The 18,056-nt window shown below is 58.0% G+C and overlaps 1 protein-coding gene across 4 annotated transcripts in view; it reads right to left on the minus strand.

Annotated features, from left to right (window-relative positions):
* ZFC3H1 (zinc finger C3H1-type containing) overlaps positions 1–18,056 on the minus strand; it is a 48,816-nt gene that overhangs the window by 13,058 nt on the left and 17,702 nt on the right. For all 4 annotated transcript variants that reach the window (XM_032978032.2, XM_032978029.2, XM_032978028.2 and 1 more), the window contains 16 exons: positions 17,677–18,024; positions 16,460–16,606; positions 14,972–15,093; positions 13,906–14,052; positions 12,860–13,034; positions 11,079–11,246; positions 8,789–9,781; positions 7,716–7,828; positions 6,927–7,058; positions 6,243–6,364; positions 5,353–5,454; positions 4,287–4,433; positions 3,683–3,857; positions 2,775–2,964; positions 1,618–1,836; positions 695–968 (listed from right to left, as the gene is read on the minus strand). In XM_032978032.2, the coding sequence (XP_032833923.2) occupies positions 695–968; positions 1,618–1,836; positions 2,775–2,964; positions 3,683–3,857; positions 4,287–4,433; positions 5,353–5,454; positions 6,243–6,364; positions 6,927–7,058; positions 7,716–7,828; positions 8,789–9,781; positions 11,079–11,246; positions 12,860–13,034; positions 13,906–14,052; positions 14,972–15,093; positions 16,460–16,606; positions 17,677–18,024 (3,574 nt within the window). The remainder of the gene's footprint in view (positions 1–694; positions 969–1,617; positions 1,837–2,774; positions 2,965–3,682; positions 3,858–4,286; positions 4,434–5,352; positions 5,455–6,242; positions 6,365–6,926; positions 7,059–7,715; positions 7,829–8,788; positions 9,782–11,078; positions 11,247–12,859; positions 13,035–13,905; positions 14,053–14,971; positions 15,094–16,459; positions 16,607–17,676; positions 18,025–18,056) is intronic.

Genomic DNA, 18,056 nt, shown 5'->3' on the forward strand with positions numbered 1-18,056 from the left:
GGGGAAGCGTCGGCTGATATACCAAACTATAAACTAGTTTTTTGTTTTCGCAGGTAAGGCCCATTACTGAGCTATTTTACAGCCCCTTTGTCACAAGCGGCCCGGGCCGCACATGATAGCTCGACCGAGTTGCTTTGTCATCGCGTGGAAATTTATCGCAGCCAAATACTCCCAACGCGCGACGTCGATTCCAAACGTGGAGCAAAAAAAATCCAGAGGACCCGGAGAAAAATCCACGCGCAAAATCCATCCCTACTCTTTGGTTCTATTCGGTAAAGTCACGTAGGTACAAAATAAAACAACAAAAAATCACGACGTTTCGGCCACAACACAAGCGGCCTTCATCAGGTCCGTTGTTGCCGAAACGTCGTGATTTTTTTGTTGTTTTATTTTTTACCTACGTGACCTTTACCGAATAGAACCAAAGAGAATGGATCCTTGCAGTCACGAAAGCTTCAAATCTAGAAAATCCATCCCATCGGCACCTCCGATTGCCACGGTTGGCTACGTACGGCGCGAAAGAAATTTAACGTGCACGCAAACATTGTACCAAAAGTCAAAGCGGCGATCTCTCTGCCCGCAGTAAAAACGCTGCGCGCGTACCAGCCGACCGGTAAACGGCACCCCCCCCGCCCCCCACCCCCCACCCCCTCCCTCCCACCCCGTGCCAGAGACCCTCCCCCCCCCCCCTTACCCTGCAGCAGCGCGAGCAGCGCGGCCGGCGGCGTCTTGAGGTCGCCGCGCCGGCGCCAGGGCAGCACGAAGGGCTCCTTGCGCACGAGGGCGCCGGGCAGCGAGCAGGCCGGGTCGGCGAGGGCGGAGGGCAGCTCGCCGAACTCGACGGCGTGAAGGTAGGAGAGCCACGCGACGGCGCGGTCGGCAGGCAGCAGCAGCGCCGACACGCACGGCTCCCGCGTCGCCTTTTGCCGCTCTTCCTTCCCGGCGGTGCCAGCGGCAGTCAGCGCTTGCTGCGGGCGGGCGGGCGGACGGACGGACGCGCGTGTCGCCACGTGTAAGAGACGCGCACGCGCGCACCCTCCCGTAGAACCAACGCTGCACGCAGATTAACGAGTTCTCGAGCGGTGTCATGGACGGAGGTTGCGTGGGAAGTCGTTCGCGCGCGGGGCCCTCGGTAAGAGAGAGGTTTCCCGCTGCCGTGATCTACGAGACACTATCCCGGGTGTGCTTTTCAGGTTGCGTTGTTCCCATTGAGTGACGATTTTATGCAATTGGCCGCTCGTGTTTCAAATTCACTACGTACGGTGCCTCTCCTTTTTACGCTCTCTTCTTTCGCACCGTATATAGCCAACCGTGCTAAATCGGAAATGCGGGGAGAGAGAGAGAGAGAGACGTGTAAACTCCACATACACAACAGCAGGCGTCAGGGCCGGGATCGAACCCACGACCTCCTGAGTTAACATCTCGCCACTGCGCAAGGAGAGACGTTACACAGCTGGCATCGGACGTCGGCTGGACCGAGACACCTCGCTACAAACCATGACAGAGACGGAGAGACAGAGAGAGAGAGACACGCACAGGGAAGGGGAGGTCGGGTCGCGACTGCAGCTAGCGCCGTGGCGAGCGCCAACCGGCGGGGGCACGACGGCTCGTGCGCACCCGGAAGATTGCGAGCGCCAGCTGCAGGCGCCCCGTGCAGACGTTGAGCTGCACGCGGTAGAGCAGGGCCTCGAGCAGTCGGTGCGAGTGCAGGCGTCGGTCGGCCGGCGCCACCGCCGCCGCTGCCACCGCCGGCGCCGGCGCCGTGGCCACGAGGAACTGGAGCAGACGGGAGCAGACGTAGTCCTTGCCCTCGTACGTCCGCTCCAGCGAGAGGTACTGTGATCGCACGCACGCAGACAGAGACGTGAAAAACCAAGACGAAGATTTGCCCCCCGCCCCCCCCGTGGCCTTTTACAGACTGCCGAGTGAACACCGATGAAGGGCGGCACGGGGCACAATGCGGTGGTGTGGCCAGGGCCACGCCCGGCCACCTTTGTCTTCCCAGTGCTGATATTTACTTGTCGCAACAGGCTACGCGTCACCACGGCGCTGGTGACAGGCCACGTGAACTCCCGAGGCACGTGGCCTGGCACCAGCGCCGTACGTTGACCGAATACACCAAGACAAAGATCCCCCATATAGCCTTAACAGACTGTAGGGGCAAGTGCTGTTAGCGAGCACCTATGAAGGCCGGAACGGTACACGAGGGGGTTTGTGGCTAGCACCACGCCCGACCGCCTTTGTCTCCCCAGTGGCAATGTTTACACACCGCACCAGGTACTCATTTGAGGCTGAGTCGACCTAGGGGAGGCCCGGGACCGGTTCAGATAATCGTCACTGGTGTTGGCCGTGAGCGGGAATCGAACCCGGGTCGCCAGGTTCATAGCGCAGCGTAGCGCTAACCGCTACACCACCGCTCCCCACACACACACACACGCGCGTACAATAAAGCCTCCCCATATAGCCTTGAACAGGGCTGTTGGGGCAAGTGCTGTTATATAGTGAGCACCTATGAAGGCCGGCGCGGCGCACGAGGGGGGGGGGTGGGGTGGCCACAGCATCGCGCCTAGCCGCCTTTGCCTCCGCAGTGGCGATGTTTACACACCGCACCAGGTACTCATTTGAGGCCGAGTCGACCTAGCGGAGGCCCCAAGGGACCCTGTTCAGATAATCGTCACCGGTGCGGGCCGCGAGCGGCAACCGAACTCGTGTCCGCGGCGCACCGCCCGCTACCACACTACCACTCCACCGCGCCCGCGCGTACGCGTACGCACCTGCCACCACAGTCCGTGGTCGGGCGCGTAGCCCACGGCCACCTCGCACATCTCCTGCAGCTCCTCGTGGCTGCCGACGCAGCCGGCGAACAGTGCCAGGTAGCGACCCCACACTTCGCCGCTGCTGCGGTTCACCTCCAGGGCGCGCGACAGGCAGTTGAGGGCCGCGTTGAGCGCATCCGTGGGGTCGCTAGGGTGGGGGCGTGGCGGCGAAGGTCGCAGTGGGACCGGGGGGGGGTTGGGGGCGGTGGGACGGGAGCGGAGGGGCGGGGCGGGATGGAGGTGGGGGAGCACACCGAGGAACAGATTATTCGTGTGCGTGTATTGTTTACGTTTACGTATAACCGCTCAACCCGAGCTAGGAATCTTCGCATCGCCTTTGTGCCGTCCACCGTTTGGCGTCGTTTCCCTGCCGCAACACAGCGGTGGTGAGACAAGGCCATAAAGGGGCCCCCCCCCTCCCCCCGTGTCTCTGGCGAAGGCCAAATCAGTTTCAAGGACAGTGCACACATCACGGGACCTCCCCCTTGCCAGTATCAAAATATAGGCATAGGTTTTACCCTCTGGCAATAAAACAGTTGTGTTAACATGTTAAAACACCAAACTGAAGCCAGTATTCAATTACGATAATAGGGTTTTCCCTTTTCTGACAATAAAACAGTTGCGTTTAGATGTTAAAACACCAAACAAAAACCTTTTGCAAGGAACGATGTCTGCATTAACCGCATATACTTGTGGTGAACATGCAACAACAAAAAAAACACATGCTCCGATAGTATATGCATTCGTCTTTTAAACCGACTGGTCCACATCTTTGAGCCCAGTCTCAAAGAAAGCTGCCTGGCGGAGCCTGACGCAGCAGTGCCGTACTACCGGCGTGCGTGCATGGTGGAGGGGGGGGGGCGTACCACTCGGGCTGGTGGAGGTACTTGTAGGACAGCTTGATCCACAGCTGGATGTCGCCGGGGCTCCGCTCCACGGCCTCCTCGAGCCGAGCGGCGTCGTCCGAGCCGACGCTGAAGTAGCGCTCGCTGCACGCCGCCGCCACCTCGACCTGTCCGGCCGGTGCCACGGCTGGACCGGCTGCACGGGCACGTGGTGGGGTGGGGGGGGGTAAGAGGGGGGGGGGGGGGGGTGGTGTGTGGCAGAGACTCGCATCGGTCCGGTCTGTCTGGGGCGGTAACCCGGAGAGTATTCCCGCACCCGGATGATCTGCGTTTGACTAGCGCCAAACCATCGGGCGTCACCGCGTCCACTCGCGACCGTGTCCACGCGTCACCGCGTCAGCTCGTCACCGCGTCACCGCGTCACCGCGTCCGCTCGTCACCGTGTCCGCTCGCGACGGCGTCTGCGCGTCACCGCGTTTGCGCGTCACCGCGTTTGCGCGTCACCCTGTCCACTCGCGACCGTGTCCGCGCGTCACCGTGTCCGCTCGCGACCGCGTCTGCGCGTCACCATGTCTGCGCGTCACCGTCACCGTGTCCCCGCGTGCGTCCGCGCTCAATCTCTCACACTTGGCGGGCCCGGGGAGCGCCCCGCGGTCGCCGTCGTCGCCGCCGCTCTCGCTGTCGCTCCCGCCGGCCGTCCCCGCCGCGTTTGTCTTCCTCACGGCCACGGGCCGCCACGCCCGCCGCTCCTTGAACGTGGTGAAGGGGGGTTCTGCGGTGGTGGGGGGGAGGGGGACGGTACCAGTCAGCGCGAGTCTCCGGAGCAATGGCGTGTCACTAACCCCGACCCTACCAATCCCCTTGTTAGCCGCACGTGGTTAACACAAACCCCTCCACCGTCACCCGGCCCACCGAGCTCACCCCGCGGTTTTACAGCTGCTGCCTTGTGGATCACCGCACAGACGATGTGCGAGACTCCCTTCCCGTTGCCGCCGAGGAAGAGGTGCTGGGGACCCCCTGGCTAGCCAGGAGAAGGCGGTCTCGCAAAGTGCGGACTAATATCACGTCCCCATTGCATCGCAGAGAGCGCTCCGGGTTTGGGGCGAAACAATCTAGACGTGTGGAGGACCGCAGAACTCGGGCAATTGTTGGCAGCACCGGCCCGCCGCCTGGCTGCTGCCTTCCCGCTCGACCGCGATTCCTCCTCCCTTTCCCTCCGAGAGCGAGCGAGTACTGTTACCGATGCCTGTCGGCAGTCGTGAGCTAGCAAGAACGGTGGCGGTGCCGTGGCAGCCCGGCACGCTCGCTAGCGGGAGTCACACTCACGCTGGCGGGCCCGGTCGCTGACCTTGCCGCACTACGAACCCGGCGGCCCGAGTTCGATTCCCGCTCACGGCCAACACAAAGTGACGATTATCCGAACCGGTCCTGGGCCTCCCCCCTAGTTCGACTCGGCCTCAAACGAGTACCTAGTGTGGTGTGTAGTAAACATTGCCACTGAGGAGACAAAGTTGGCCACCCACCACCTTCACATGTGCCATGCCGTCTTTCATAGGTGCTCGCTCAAAGCACTTGCCCCAACGGTCTATTCAGGCTATACGGCAGATCTCTTGTCTTCGTCTTTGGTGGTGGTGGCGGCGGCGATGGTGGTGGTGCCGCGGAGGGGGCCCGGCATGCATGACGACACTCACGGTGGCGGGCGCGCTCGTTGACCTTGCCGACGAGCAGCACGGCCACCTGATCGGCCGTGACGCGCTCCGTGTTGGGGCCCAGCACGCCGCGCACGTAGCTCTCTACGCGACGAGCGGCGAGGGCAAGGGAGAGACGCCGCCTTCGATTAGCGCGGCCGGACATACGCACGGCGGCGCGAAAGGGGAGTTCGAAGTACATGCGTGCGTACCCGACCACCCTCCACCCCCCACCAAAAATAGAGAAGAAACCACGCAGTGAAGACGTCGTCAAACGAGCCACCGATTGGGCACGGCCACGGTACTCCTACGTAGCGGTCAGCTGTCGATGACCCGGCGTGCAAATTAGGCGACAAGAACGTAAGGTTGTGTTTACCCACTTACAGTTAATTATACGTGCTCTGAAGAACAGCCATTGCCAAAAAACGTCGTCTACTACCTATTTTAAAGGACACTTATCGACGAATGGATGTTGTTGAGACTTAGATTTGATTTTTTTTATTTTACTTTGAATGGCGGCGAACATGTAAGATTGTCTCCGCCGTTTTCTATTGCTTCTTGAGTTGAGTCGGATTCAGGGCGGTGCTGGTGACGGAGTGGTTAGCGCACCCGGGCAATGGACCCAGCGACCAGAGATCCATTCCCAACCACAGCTATCTCTTCATTAGGTATGTACGTTGAACGTCTTTCGCACCGTACGTAGCCAAACGGAGGTGCGGCGGGGGGCGGGGGGGGAAGAACAATAGGCTAAACACAAAAATCAGTTCCAAAGAAATTAGTTTTCAATCGAGAAGCTGCTCGCCGACAGCACTTGCCCCAACAGTCTGTCAAGGCTAAAATACAGGGGGGGATCTTTGTCTTTGTTGAGCGTGCGTGCGTGCGTGGTGCTTTACCGGCCGCGGCAACTATCTGCTTCGGGGAACTTTCACTTGTACAGCCCAGCAGGGGGAGGTCATACGAGAGGATGTCTTGGAACAGCTCCTCCCGGCTCAGAGTGCAGTCCGCCATGTGCTGCCTGTACCAGTCAGTAACAGCCACATAACAGCAGCAGCAGCATGAGTATGGGGAGGGGAGGGTTGTTGTTGTTGTCGGATTTTTTGTAAGTTAGATCACCATATAGCTCAACGAATTGGCTTATCACGCGGTAAGTCATAGCAGCCAAATTACTCTTCTTAAACGCATGTTTCTAATTGCGGGGGGGGGGGGCGGAGGGAGGGGGAGAAAAAGCCACGTGACCACCGGGAGAGAAGAGAGAGAACACGCAAACTCCAAGTATAACAACGTGGACACCTCAAATTAGTAACCCAGAGCAGCGTGAAAAGGCATCAGCACCGGGGGAGACAAAGTTGGGCCAGGCGTGGTGTTGCCCACCCAACCGCTCACGTGCCGTGCCGACCTTAATCAATAGGTGCTCCGCTAACAGCGCTCGACCCACCGGTCTGTTAAAGGGGTGGGTGGGGAAATCTTCATCTCTGTACCAAACTCGGCACTGCTGCTGCAAAGTCTGCGGCGCCGGCGAGTCGGCTCATTCACCCTGGAGGGAGCCGTCGCGCGTGTTCTGCCGTCTCACGTCTCACCAGGGGCAGTCCTCGTCGTTGCACGTCCCCGTGAGCTCGAAGTGACAGAAGCTCCAGCGCGGCTCCACCTTGTTGCTGAAGGACGGCGAACTCAGCAGCAGCTGCTCCTTGGTGCGGAAGTACGTGCTGAACCTAAACACCCAACGGAGACAAAGATTCCCCGCCCCACCGTGTAGCCTCAACAGACTTTCGGGGCAAGCACCTGTTGCGTGCGAGCAGCAGCAACCACAAAAGGTCGGCACGGCACGCGAGCGCGGCGGGGTGGCTGGCACCACGCCCGGCCGCCTTTGTCTCCCCAGTGGCGATGCTTGCACACGCTGCCAGGTACTCATTTGAGGCCGAGTCGACCTAGGGTAGCCCCAGTTCAGACAATCGTCGCTGGTGTTGGTGGCGGTGAGCTGGAAGCGAACTCGGGAGGGGCCGAGAGTTCGTAACGCAGCGCGGTAAACGCTGCTACACAACCGCCCTCCGCATCAACGCCAGACACGCTTGGACACAAACAGAACACTAACCCATACAAACACACACGAGCAAAAACACGAGTGCACTCAATTTGACAGACGTACGCAACACTAAGATGCACAGAGGCACGCAGCAAACACACACACACGGACATGCGTACAAACACAGACTCGCGCATTACTGGCACACACGCGCACCGTACATATATTTACACGAGACGCATAAACAAGACACCCACACAAAGATGAGTTTAACACATAGTAGTAGGCTTTAACACTGAGGGGAAGGAGCCAGGGCTGATTGAACTCGGTGGCGGTGCGGACCCACCTGTAGGTCTTGAACGCGAGCAGCGGGCTCTTGTAGGGGCCAAACGGCTCGGCCACGCAGTCCCGGACGGCCGGGCGCGACAGGCGCACCAGGTCCACGCCCGTCACCACATCCTGACGAGGCGGGGGGGGGAGGGCAAGAGCGGTGATCAACGCGGAGCGATAGTAACGACCCTGTCACTATATTCCTGGTTCTTTCGGTAAAGTCACCACGTAGAAGGGAAACAATAAAATATTAAAATTTAAAACAATTAAATTCTCACGACGTTTCGACTGCAACACAAGCAATCATCATCAGGTGTGAAAACCACAGCAAGAAAATTTGAAAAAAGTGGCGGTTTTTTTAACGTTAGCACCACGGAGAACGATTTGGCAGTTATTCAGATGGCCGAGTCCATCTATGTTCGGAAAAGAGGAGGGGGGAGACGAAAATAATGGATGCAGTCTGAAAGCCACCATAAGCGTGAACAATCAATTAAGACCCGAAATGGTTTATCAAATCCTTCCAATGATTGCTGTGGTTTTCACACCTGATTGAATCGGTTTTTATCTTTTTTAAATTGGTTGCACTGTTTAGCAAAGAAATCTGAACACCTTCTTCCCGTCTCGCTACAATGAGTTTGAGAGCCACAGTTGTGATTTAAACTAAACTAAAATTATTTTTATTTCACCAGGTAAGGCCCACGGAACTATATAGCTCTTTTTCGGAAAAAAAACGTGGCCACAAATGATAGCTCAACGAAGTGGCTTATCGCATGGAAACTTACAGAAGACAAATATTCTAAATGTGGAGGGGAAAAACCGGAGGACCCGGACAAAAATTCACGTGACCACGGGGAGAGAAACACGCAAACTCCAAATAGACAGCTGTCGTCAGGGTCCTGATCGAATCCACGACATCCTGTATACCAGGCGAGGTAGTTAACATCTCCTAGCCACCGCGGCTCGCACAAAACAACAGGGCTGCTGTTTCGCCGACACGTCAGCCGTGTCGGCGAAACGGCGCCAGGCTTTTCGCCGGAAGCCAGCGTTTAAACCGACGAGGCGTTGGGCCCCGCTGCGAGGGAGTTTTACCTCCTCGCTGCTCGTCGGCCCCTCCGCCGGCAGCAGCATCCTCGAGAACTGAGCAAGCACCGCCTCCAGCTCAAGGCCCTCGGCCTCGGCCTGGGCCAGCAGTCCCAGGTCTCCCCCTGCCACCGCCTTGCCGGCACCGGCACTCTTCTCCGCCGTGCCCGCGCCCTTCGCTCGCCCGCGTCCCACGCCCCTGGCTCCGGCCGCCCCTCTCCGGCGCTTGCTGGACCTCGTCACCGGCTGCCGGGCAACCTCGACCTCCGGCGCCGCAGCCACAGAGCCGCGCCCGGTCCTAGCGGCCCCGACGGCTGTGGCGGCCGCGGGAGCCTCCGGGCCACCGCGGAGCCGGCTTGGCGTCGCGTCCTTGCCCGACAGGCCGTCCGCCCCGGGCAGGTTGGGTCGCGTGACGAGGCCGCCGCCCGTCAGGGAAAGCCGGCGCGGCGTGGTCGCGCTCGTCGGGGAAGTCGGAGGCCCCGGCCGCTCGCCCGGCGCCGCCGCCCCTGCCCGTGCCGGCGTCGCCTGCGCCGCCGCGTCATCGGCATCCCCCTCCTCGACGGGACCGAACGTGAGCTTGTCCTGCGAGAGGTCGTGCAGCGACGGTTGGCTGACGGTGGGCGCGGCCGGCGGCGTTGACAGGGCCTGCCCGCTGCACCGCGCGCTGCGCAACCGGCCGCCCTGCAGCGCTTTCTTCTGCCCCTCGGTGGCGGCGACCGCGGACATTTCGGTGACCGCGGCGATTTTGACTGCGGCGATTTTGACGACCGCGGCCACTTCGGCGGTGGCGGCCGCGGTGGTGGCGGCGGCAGCGGCAACTGCCACGCCGGTCTTCGGCCGCGCCGGGCCACCGCCGCTCTGCGCCGCCTTGAGACGCCGGATCTTCTCGGCGTACTCCTGCTCCAGGCCCTGCAAGCGGAGCTTCTCGCGCGCGATAAACTCCTGCCGGAGGTTGCCGGGGCCGCCCCCGCGGGCCGGGTCCAGCTTCACGCGCTTGGTCACCTGCGCGGGGGGGGGGGGATGGGGGCACCCGGACAGTTACACCGCTCCACTCCCGCAAGGATCGCGACGGCATCGCTGGTGCCCCACAAGAGCGGCCGCAATGATCAGATGGCACGACAGTTCGATATGGGGTAGTGACCCCCCCAAAGAGACATTATGGAGGTATGTGTGTGTGTGTGTGGGGGGGGGTACCATCACCGATGACCCAAATCACCCAGAATGCACCCCCCCATCTAGTCGAGGCTCCCAAGCCAAGGAGGGTTGAGAGCCCTGAACAGCGCTCGAGAACGGCGACCTCCATCAATAAAACGGCAGCAAAGGGTGCCGCAGACAAATACATCGTTGTGCTGTATTACGCTGAAACGTCTATGTTCCCCGTCTTCTCCAACCCGCGCACCGGAGCAGCACGCTGAATTATTGTCGAACAACTCCCATGGCGCAGGGAGGCCCTCAACCAGTAGTCCACTCATTGATTGGCTGATAACATATTTTTTACATATGGAGGTCCGCAGAGCTTGGGCAATTGTTGGTTGCGCCGGTTCACTGCCTGCATGCTGCCTTCCCGCTCGTCCGGGCCCGTTCTCTTTCCCTCCACGAGAGCGAGCGATTACTGCGCGGCGGCAGCGAGCTACACGTCGAAATCGTATCAAATTACCGTCGACCACCAAATGTGTTTGCCGGCCAAACATCCCAACATAGGACCACAGAACTCTGGCTCCCCTGCTTTAACCCCCCACCCCCCTCCCCCACCACCGCGTTGTGGTTTTCGCACACCAACGAAGGTACGTAAGAACGCAACCGTTATTATTCTTATTTCATTTTACAGAGCCGTCATTCATGCAATTGCCCATCCCACAACGCTGCCACATTACATATCCAGTCCCTCACACAGATGATACAAAAACAAAACGCCGCTAACTTCTCAATTAAAAAAATAAACTCAAAGATAAATACATGAATAATGAGGAAAAAAATACACGTAACAAGAAAATGATCGTCACAGAAAAAAATTAACTGAAACAAATAAATCCGTTCGGTCTCCGTACACCAGACCACAATCCCAACATTGTCGCGGTATTTTGGAGTGGCGGAGTGGCCAAAAAGTTACGAGCCATTTGAACCATCATATAAACGACTATTTTCCAGCGTATGCCTGGACAAATAAATAAGCCTTTAGTTCAGATTTGAATAAGTTAATCGATTCGATTTGTCGGATGCGTAGCGGGAGAGTGTTCCAAGACCGGTGGTGATTTAAATGATTAAATTACCACCGGTCCCACACACAAGGACGACTCACTGGCAATCCTCCGTCTCCGACGCCGGCGAGCGGCTGCGCCAGGCGGCTGACGTTCGGCAGCCCCTTGCCCAGGTGCTTGCTGACGAGGGCACGGGCCCGAGCCAGCTCCTCCTCCAGCTGCCCCACCACAAACGCCTTCGAGTCCATCCGCTGCTTGATGCGATCCACCTGGGGGAGACGTTTTTTTTATTAAGAAAGGGCACGGACGACGCGACGGATTGATGTGGCGCAGTATTACCGCACCACTCCCCTGCGACCCCACCAGCCCGGCTTACTTCGTGGATATGAGGTGGGGAGGGTGAGGTGAGGTGGGACGGTTGGGTGAGGGGGGGGGTGAGGGTTGAGTGAGGTGGGAGAGTTGGGTGAGGTGAGGTGGGAGAGTTGGGTGAGGTGAGGTGGGAGGGTGAGGTGAGGTGAGAGGATTGGGTGAGAGGAGGTGAGGGGGGTGGGTGAGGCGAATCAAAGCGATGTGCAGGAGGCCGAGAGGCGACGGATAACGAGAAGGGACGGACGACGATGCTGTCAGCGACGCGAGTGCGGGCTTTGAGGCGATGCTCATCGTGTAGCGGCGCGAGTCACAAATTGTGACGAAGCATTTGCGAAACGACAAAGGGGGAAGACGTAAATCGGGGTATGACTGCAGTGAGACATCACTATGTACCAAATGTCAGCTTTCTACCCTGTCGGTAGGTGCCCGATAAGTTTTTGAGACTTACATTAAGTTCTTTGTTTATATTGAAGATAAACATTTGAAGTGATATCTTCCGTAATGTCACAGACAATATTGGCCGCGAAAGCGCTACGTGATTAAACCGAGCGGAGTGATATCTGCAGACAGAGTGGACCCCCCCCCTACCTTAGTCAATCCTCACAGACCCGAATCGCAAAGTACGGGGAAAAAAAGTCAAAGCTTCACTATCGACATCCAATAGGGGGGTAGAGGGCCTTCATCCAGCAGTGGATTAAAATCTGCGACTCAATGAAATAGTCGGTCGATGGAGAGGAGGGACACGCTTTTACAAAACTTTCGCCAGCACGTTTAACCGGCGCCCTGCTGATCAGAATGGGGGGGGGGCAGAAGGCTCAGATCTGGGCCCTGGTGCCGATTCTTCTGGCGTTGAACGGGGGGGGGCACGATCCTGGGCCTGACAGGAACCCGCTTCCCCCCCCACCCCACCCCGGTTGTGAGAGTGCGGTGGCTAGGAGATGTTAACTACATCCCCTGGAATACAGGAAGCCATGGGTTCGATCCCAACCCCTGCTGTATACATTTGGAGTTTGCGTGTGTCTCTCCCCGCGGTCGGGTGGGTTTTTCTCCGGGACCTCCAGTGTTTTCCCTCCGCATTTAGAATCAACGTCACCCGTTTAAAGAGTATTTGGGCTGGTGTCAATTTCCACGTGATGATAAGCCATGTTCGTCTTGCAAGAGGTCGGGGATTTGATCCCGACTCCTGCCGTATGTTCGGAGCTTGCGTGTTTCTCTCTCTCTCCCCGTGGATTTTTTTTTTCTCCGGGTCCTCCGGTTTTACCCCTCCACATTTCAAAACATTCGTTTCGAGCATTTGGCTGCTATAAATGCCCACGCGGTAAGCCACTTGTGGTTCAGCTATCATTCGTGGCCCAGGTCGCTTCTAAACAAAAAAAAAGAGCCATACAGCTCAGTGGGCCCCTTAAGCTGGTGAAGCAAAAAGAGTCGATTTAGAATATTTTCGCGACGATATTTTAGCTCGCGATTTTTTCCAACGTTTTTTTGTTTGTTTGTAAATCCGACGCTCGCTCGCCTGCTCGTCTATCTTGCGCATCAGCGTGGAGTTGGCCGAGAGCACCGTCTCCGTGGCCCGCAGCTGCTCCCGCAGGCGCAACGCTTTCATCTCGGCAAGGCGGACGCCCTCCGCCTTCTTCTCCTTCTGCGCCACCAGCTGCGACAGCAGCAACGAGTCCTTGGCCAGCGCCTGCCTGCGAGCGCGACGCAAAGAGGAGGGAAAGGAGAACTGCGCGCTCGCGCGCGGCCAGACCATCCGTGCATTCCATCCGCCGCGCGTGAGGCGTGATTTGTTGGAACCGCGCGGATCACGGGGGGGGCGGACCACGGGGGCGGCGCCATTCCGGCCAGGCCAACGAACGCAGTAATCCAGCCGCACAAGACCGTTGATGATGAACAAGTGCCGTCCCCCCTTAGCCTCGCTTCCACCCGCAGAGCCGATAAAAAGTGCCCTTAAACAATCGTTCTCAGGGCGCTCACAAAGATAGGGCACCGTCCATGCACAGGATTTACAGCAGCCACACACACAGGGGGGCGGAGCCACAGGGGGGGCTAGGGGGGGGGCTGAGCCACCCCCCTTGAAATTCCAGTAGAATTTGTTTTATACATTTGTGGCGCCCGTTGGAAAACATGAACACACTGAGATATCTCAGAATATTGAAGTCAGCCCCCCCAAAGTCAAAATCCTGGCTCCACCCCTGCACACACATGCTACACTCCCACACGCATACACATCTCTGACTCGTTGCAACCTGTCAGCACACACCGTACACACCACACACATTTCTGCCTCTCGAGCTGCGTCTCCGTGTCAGCACGCACCCCACACACGCACCCACCCCACGCACGCACCCACCCCACGCACGCACCCACCCCACGCACGCACCCACCCCACGCACGCACCCACCCCACGCACGCACCCACCCCACGCACGCACCCACCCCACGCACGCACCCACCCCACGCACGCACCCACCCCACGCACGCACCCACCCACCCCACGCACGCACCCACCCCACGCACGCACCCACCCCACGCACGCACCCACCCCACGCACGCACCCCACCTCTGCCTGCCGAGCTGCGTCTCCGTGTCGGCGATGGTGCTGCTGAGCGCGGCGCTCTGTGCTCCGCCCCCGGGCTCCGTGTCGGTGTCCGATGTGGCCGGGGAACCTTGTGTGATCTCCATGCCCCCCAGCCTCAGTCGCTCGCGCCTACGTGGGAGGGGGGGGTGCAGAGGGCAGGCAGTGGACAGACAGCGGTCAGCACGCTGCGCTATGAATCTGGCGACTGATCTTTGATGTAGAGCCACGGCTTAGATCAGCGACCTGTGATATCTCCCGTGAACAATTCCTGAGCCCCTTCACCGATCCGCACCGACCGGCAGGGTAGGTCAAACCCCCTCTCCAGAGGCCCCTTCAGTTGATAATCTTTCACCAGCAGAGGCCCCAAGTAAGAACCCTGACCACGGCTAACACCAGTGAGGGAGTGACACCCAGGTTCTTCACCGGTTTGGTGGCCTACGGTTGAACAACCCCCAAGGCTGACATGGCATGGGGGGGGGGGGGGGGGGGGGGGGAGGCTTTCATCCAGCAGTGGATAGATTGACGGAGGGACGGACAGAGCTAACTTCACAAATGCCTCCAAACTTAGTTGGATGGGGTTGAAGAGGTCAAGCTCTATCCCAGTGGTGTAGGTACAGGAGGGCAATGGACAGGCAGACCGAGGAGACTTCTCTGCAGACAGCGACCACTGTGGGCGCTGTCAGGCTGCGACAACGCACCGATGACGTTGTTGAGGATTGTGGTGTCAATATTTAAACTGATGATGACGATGGCAGTGGTGACATTAACGGCGATCGTTGTGATTACGGCGACGATGGCGACAATCACAATGGGGATGGTAATGACAAAACAACGATGATGGTATTTGGTAATGGCGACAATGGTTATGGATGGCGTCGTCAAGATCATGACGACGACGGCGATCGTGTCGAAAGTCGCGACGGTAACGACGGTAACCGTGACCGCGGTGAAAACGACGATGATGACAAGCAACGACATTCGCCCAGGTGACAAGTTGATCGATGAGGGTTGATTGGAACGGGGGGGGGGGGGCAGGGGTCTCCGTTACTTCATGATCTCATCCCGGAGCCGGCGGTATTCCGGCTTCTGCGCGTCAGGCATCGCCTCGGGCGTCTTCTGGGGGTCCCTGTTCTCTTCCGTGGCGTTCGACTTGGGCTTGGGTTTAGCTGCCTGTGGACGAAGACAAGGAAGCGTCGCGGTGGCGAGATGTTAACTCCCTCGCCTGGTGTGCAGGAGGTCGTGGGTTCGATCAAAACCCTCACGTCTGCTGTGTATGTGGGGTTTGCAAGTTCTCCCCGTGGTCACGTGGATTTTTTTTTTCTCCGGGTCCTCCGGTTTTTTCCCCTCCGCATGTAAAAAGCATGCATTGAGATTATTTAGATATCGGTGGCATAAATGTCCAAATGATGGGCCACCTCGTTGAGCAATCGTTTGTGGCCAGGTCGCTTCTAAACAATAGGTTAACACCTCATACTCTCTGGTTCTTTCGGTAAAGTCACGTAGTTGGAAATAAAATAAAACAAATCGCGACGTTTCGATCGCAACACAAGCGGTCGTCATCAGGCAAAGGAGTCAATTACCTCACTTGGCTTTGCCTGGGAAGGATGGGGATGGTTTAGTTTTATGCGTTTTGGCGATTCGTTTACCTTTATTGTACTTTGCACTACTGTAGTGTTTTTGTACTGTTTGTTGTTGTAACGTTCTTACCCCGTGCCCCGACCGGACATCTGTGAAAAAGAGCTTTATAGCCAAATCCGATTCCTCCAGTGTAAATAAATAAACAGTAAAACCTTGGATTGCGAGCATAATTCGTTCCGGAAATGTGCTTGTAATCCAAAGCACTCGTATATCAGTTGTGATCACGTGACGCTCGGCAGTACAAAGCGTGTATACGTACGCTGCTCGTATTGCGAGACCCTCGCTCGTTTATCAAATTAATATTTATTTACAAATGTTTTGCTCGTCTTGCAAAACACTCGCAGATCAAGTTACTCGCAATCCGCAAAGTGTCACTGCATTCTGATTGTGAGCAGTGCGACAATTCACCCTCGTCCACCCACAGCTTCCACGACTTGGCAATGTCCGAAGGTCAGGGTTGGTTTGGTAATGGGCTTTGGCAGTCCTCGGTCATAGCAGCACGCTAGACCATATTTATTTTACCAGATTCAAGATTCTGATTCTGCAACGAGCGCCGCTGGTCGCCGCGGACAAAGCAGAACAATCACTACGGTTGACGGCAAACAAACCCCCCCCCCCCCCCCCCCCGACTGAGAATTCATTCGTTAAAAGCATCGTAACTCGTGCCGATTAGATGGGGCGAGTGCGTGGCACGTCTATTCGTACATCTTGCAGGGTCCCAAATCCACCCCTGGGGTAATTGGTGGTCGTAGTCGTCTGGCGGGTAGGATCGCAGAGGAGGCCCCCCGTTGAGATCCACCAAAATCGACGACCGCGGCGTTTGGCGAATCGGCCACGCTGCCCGTCTGTACGTAACGTGCCGGACGGGCGATATGCGCGTGCGAGCGCGCGTTCGTACATCGGCCGTGCGTCGCGCCTCCTTGATCATCATCTCCAGCAGGCCGGTGCCGAGGAGCCGAGAGCCGATGGCGGCCGCCGCCTCGCCCTCCGTGTCCGAGTCGGAGTCCCCGCCGAGGCTCACCACCACCGACTTGTGCTGCGGAAGCTGAGGCCGCAGAACAATACAACTGTTATTCTTGGTTCTTTCGGTAAAGTCACGTAGAAAGGGAAACAACAAAGCAGTACAAATATAAAGCAATAAAATCGTCACGACGTTTCGACTGCAACACAAGCAATCATCATCACCAGGTGTGAAAACCACAGCAGTAATTTTTTTTTTTTCAAATTTTTCTTTAACCGAAAGAACCAAGAATATGAATCCCTGCAGTCACGAAAGCTTTAAATAAAAATTTAATAGAACTATTAACACAAATCTGTTTAACCGAGTAAGGCCCCATCACTGAGCTACATCGCTCTTCTTCAGAAGTGACCTGGCTATCACGAGGGTACGAGCCGCGAGCGCTTTGATTTGCGCCACCAGTGACCAACGTGGCGAGTTGTTAACTACCTCGCCTGGTGTACAAGGAGGTCGTGGGTTCTATCCCCACCCCGACGTCTGCTGTTTATTTGGGAGTTTGCGTGTCTATTTCTCTCCCTGTGGTCACGTGGATTTTTTCTCCGGGTCCTCCGGTTTTCCCCTCGCATTTAGAATGAACATCGCGCGTTCGGACCATTTGGCTGCTGTAAATTTCGACTTGGTAAGCCACTTCCCGTTGAGCTACCATTTGTGGCCAAGTCCCTTCTGAAAAAGAAACTAATAGCCAAGTCGGCCTTGCCGGGTCTTCCACGTAAGGCCATGCGAGTCTGTATCTACAAGCGTGGAACACACATAGCGACACCACTGCCTTCGCGTCAGTCATTTTCCAGCAGTATTTCAGGCAAGCACCAGGGGCTACTCTTGAAGCCAGCAGTGTAAATGGGGCTCACCTCACCACGGTTAGTCGAGCGCAAGGATCGCATGCGGTGGTGGGGTAAAGTGTGGGTACTCCCACTTCTTTCGGGAAGTACGTGGCCGGCGTGGAAGAGTAGGTCAACTACCACTCGGGGAGGAGCTCCCGAGTGCTCCCCTCTACGGGAGGGCACGTTCCTCGAACACGAGCAGTTGGGTGGCCACGTTCAACTTTCACAGCACGCCAACAACAAGGCACCGTCACTACCGACGACGCGGCTCAGTACCGTGATCTTGGGTCGCTTGGCGGGCGGGATTCGCTGCTGCAGCCGCGAGATGCCACCGCCACCCGCGGCGGCGGTCGTGGTAACGGCGGCGGCTGTGGTGGCGGCGGCGATGACGCCGCTGCTGGCTGCGGTGGCAGCGGCGGCGGTGGGGGAAACGGTCGAGGGGAAGGGTGTCGGCGTCGCGGCCGAACGGGGCGTGGCGTCCATGCCGTTTCTGCTGATCGGCGTGGACGTCGCCAGCATGGACAGCAGCAGCAGCGGCGGTGGCGGTGGTGGTGGCGGCAACGGTGGCGGTGGCAGCGGTGACGATGTCTTCTCGGGAGCAGCCTCCAAGTCCGCCTCTTCCTTCTGTAAAACGATGCCGCATTGATCAGCAACTG

This window comes from Petromyzon marinus, chromosome 65 (genome assembly GCF_048934315.1).
Source record: "Petromyzon marinus isolate PM22_M1 ecotype Great Lakes invasive population chromosome 65, UKy_Petmar_22M1.pri1.0, whole genome shotgun sequence".
In the NCBI taxonomy this organism is placed as follows: domain Eukaryota; kingdom Metazoa; phylum Chordata; class Hyperoartia; order Petromyzontiformes; family Petromyzontidae; genus Petromyzon; species Petromyzon marinus.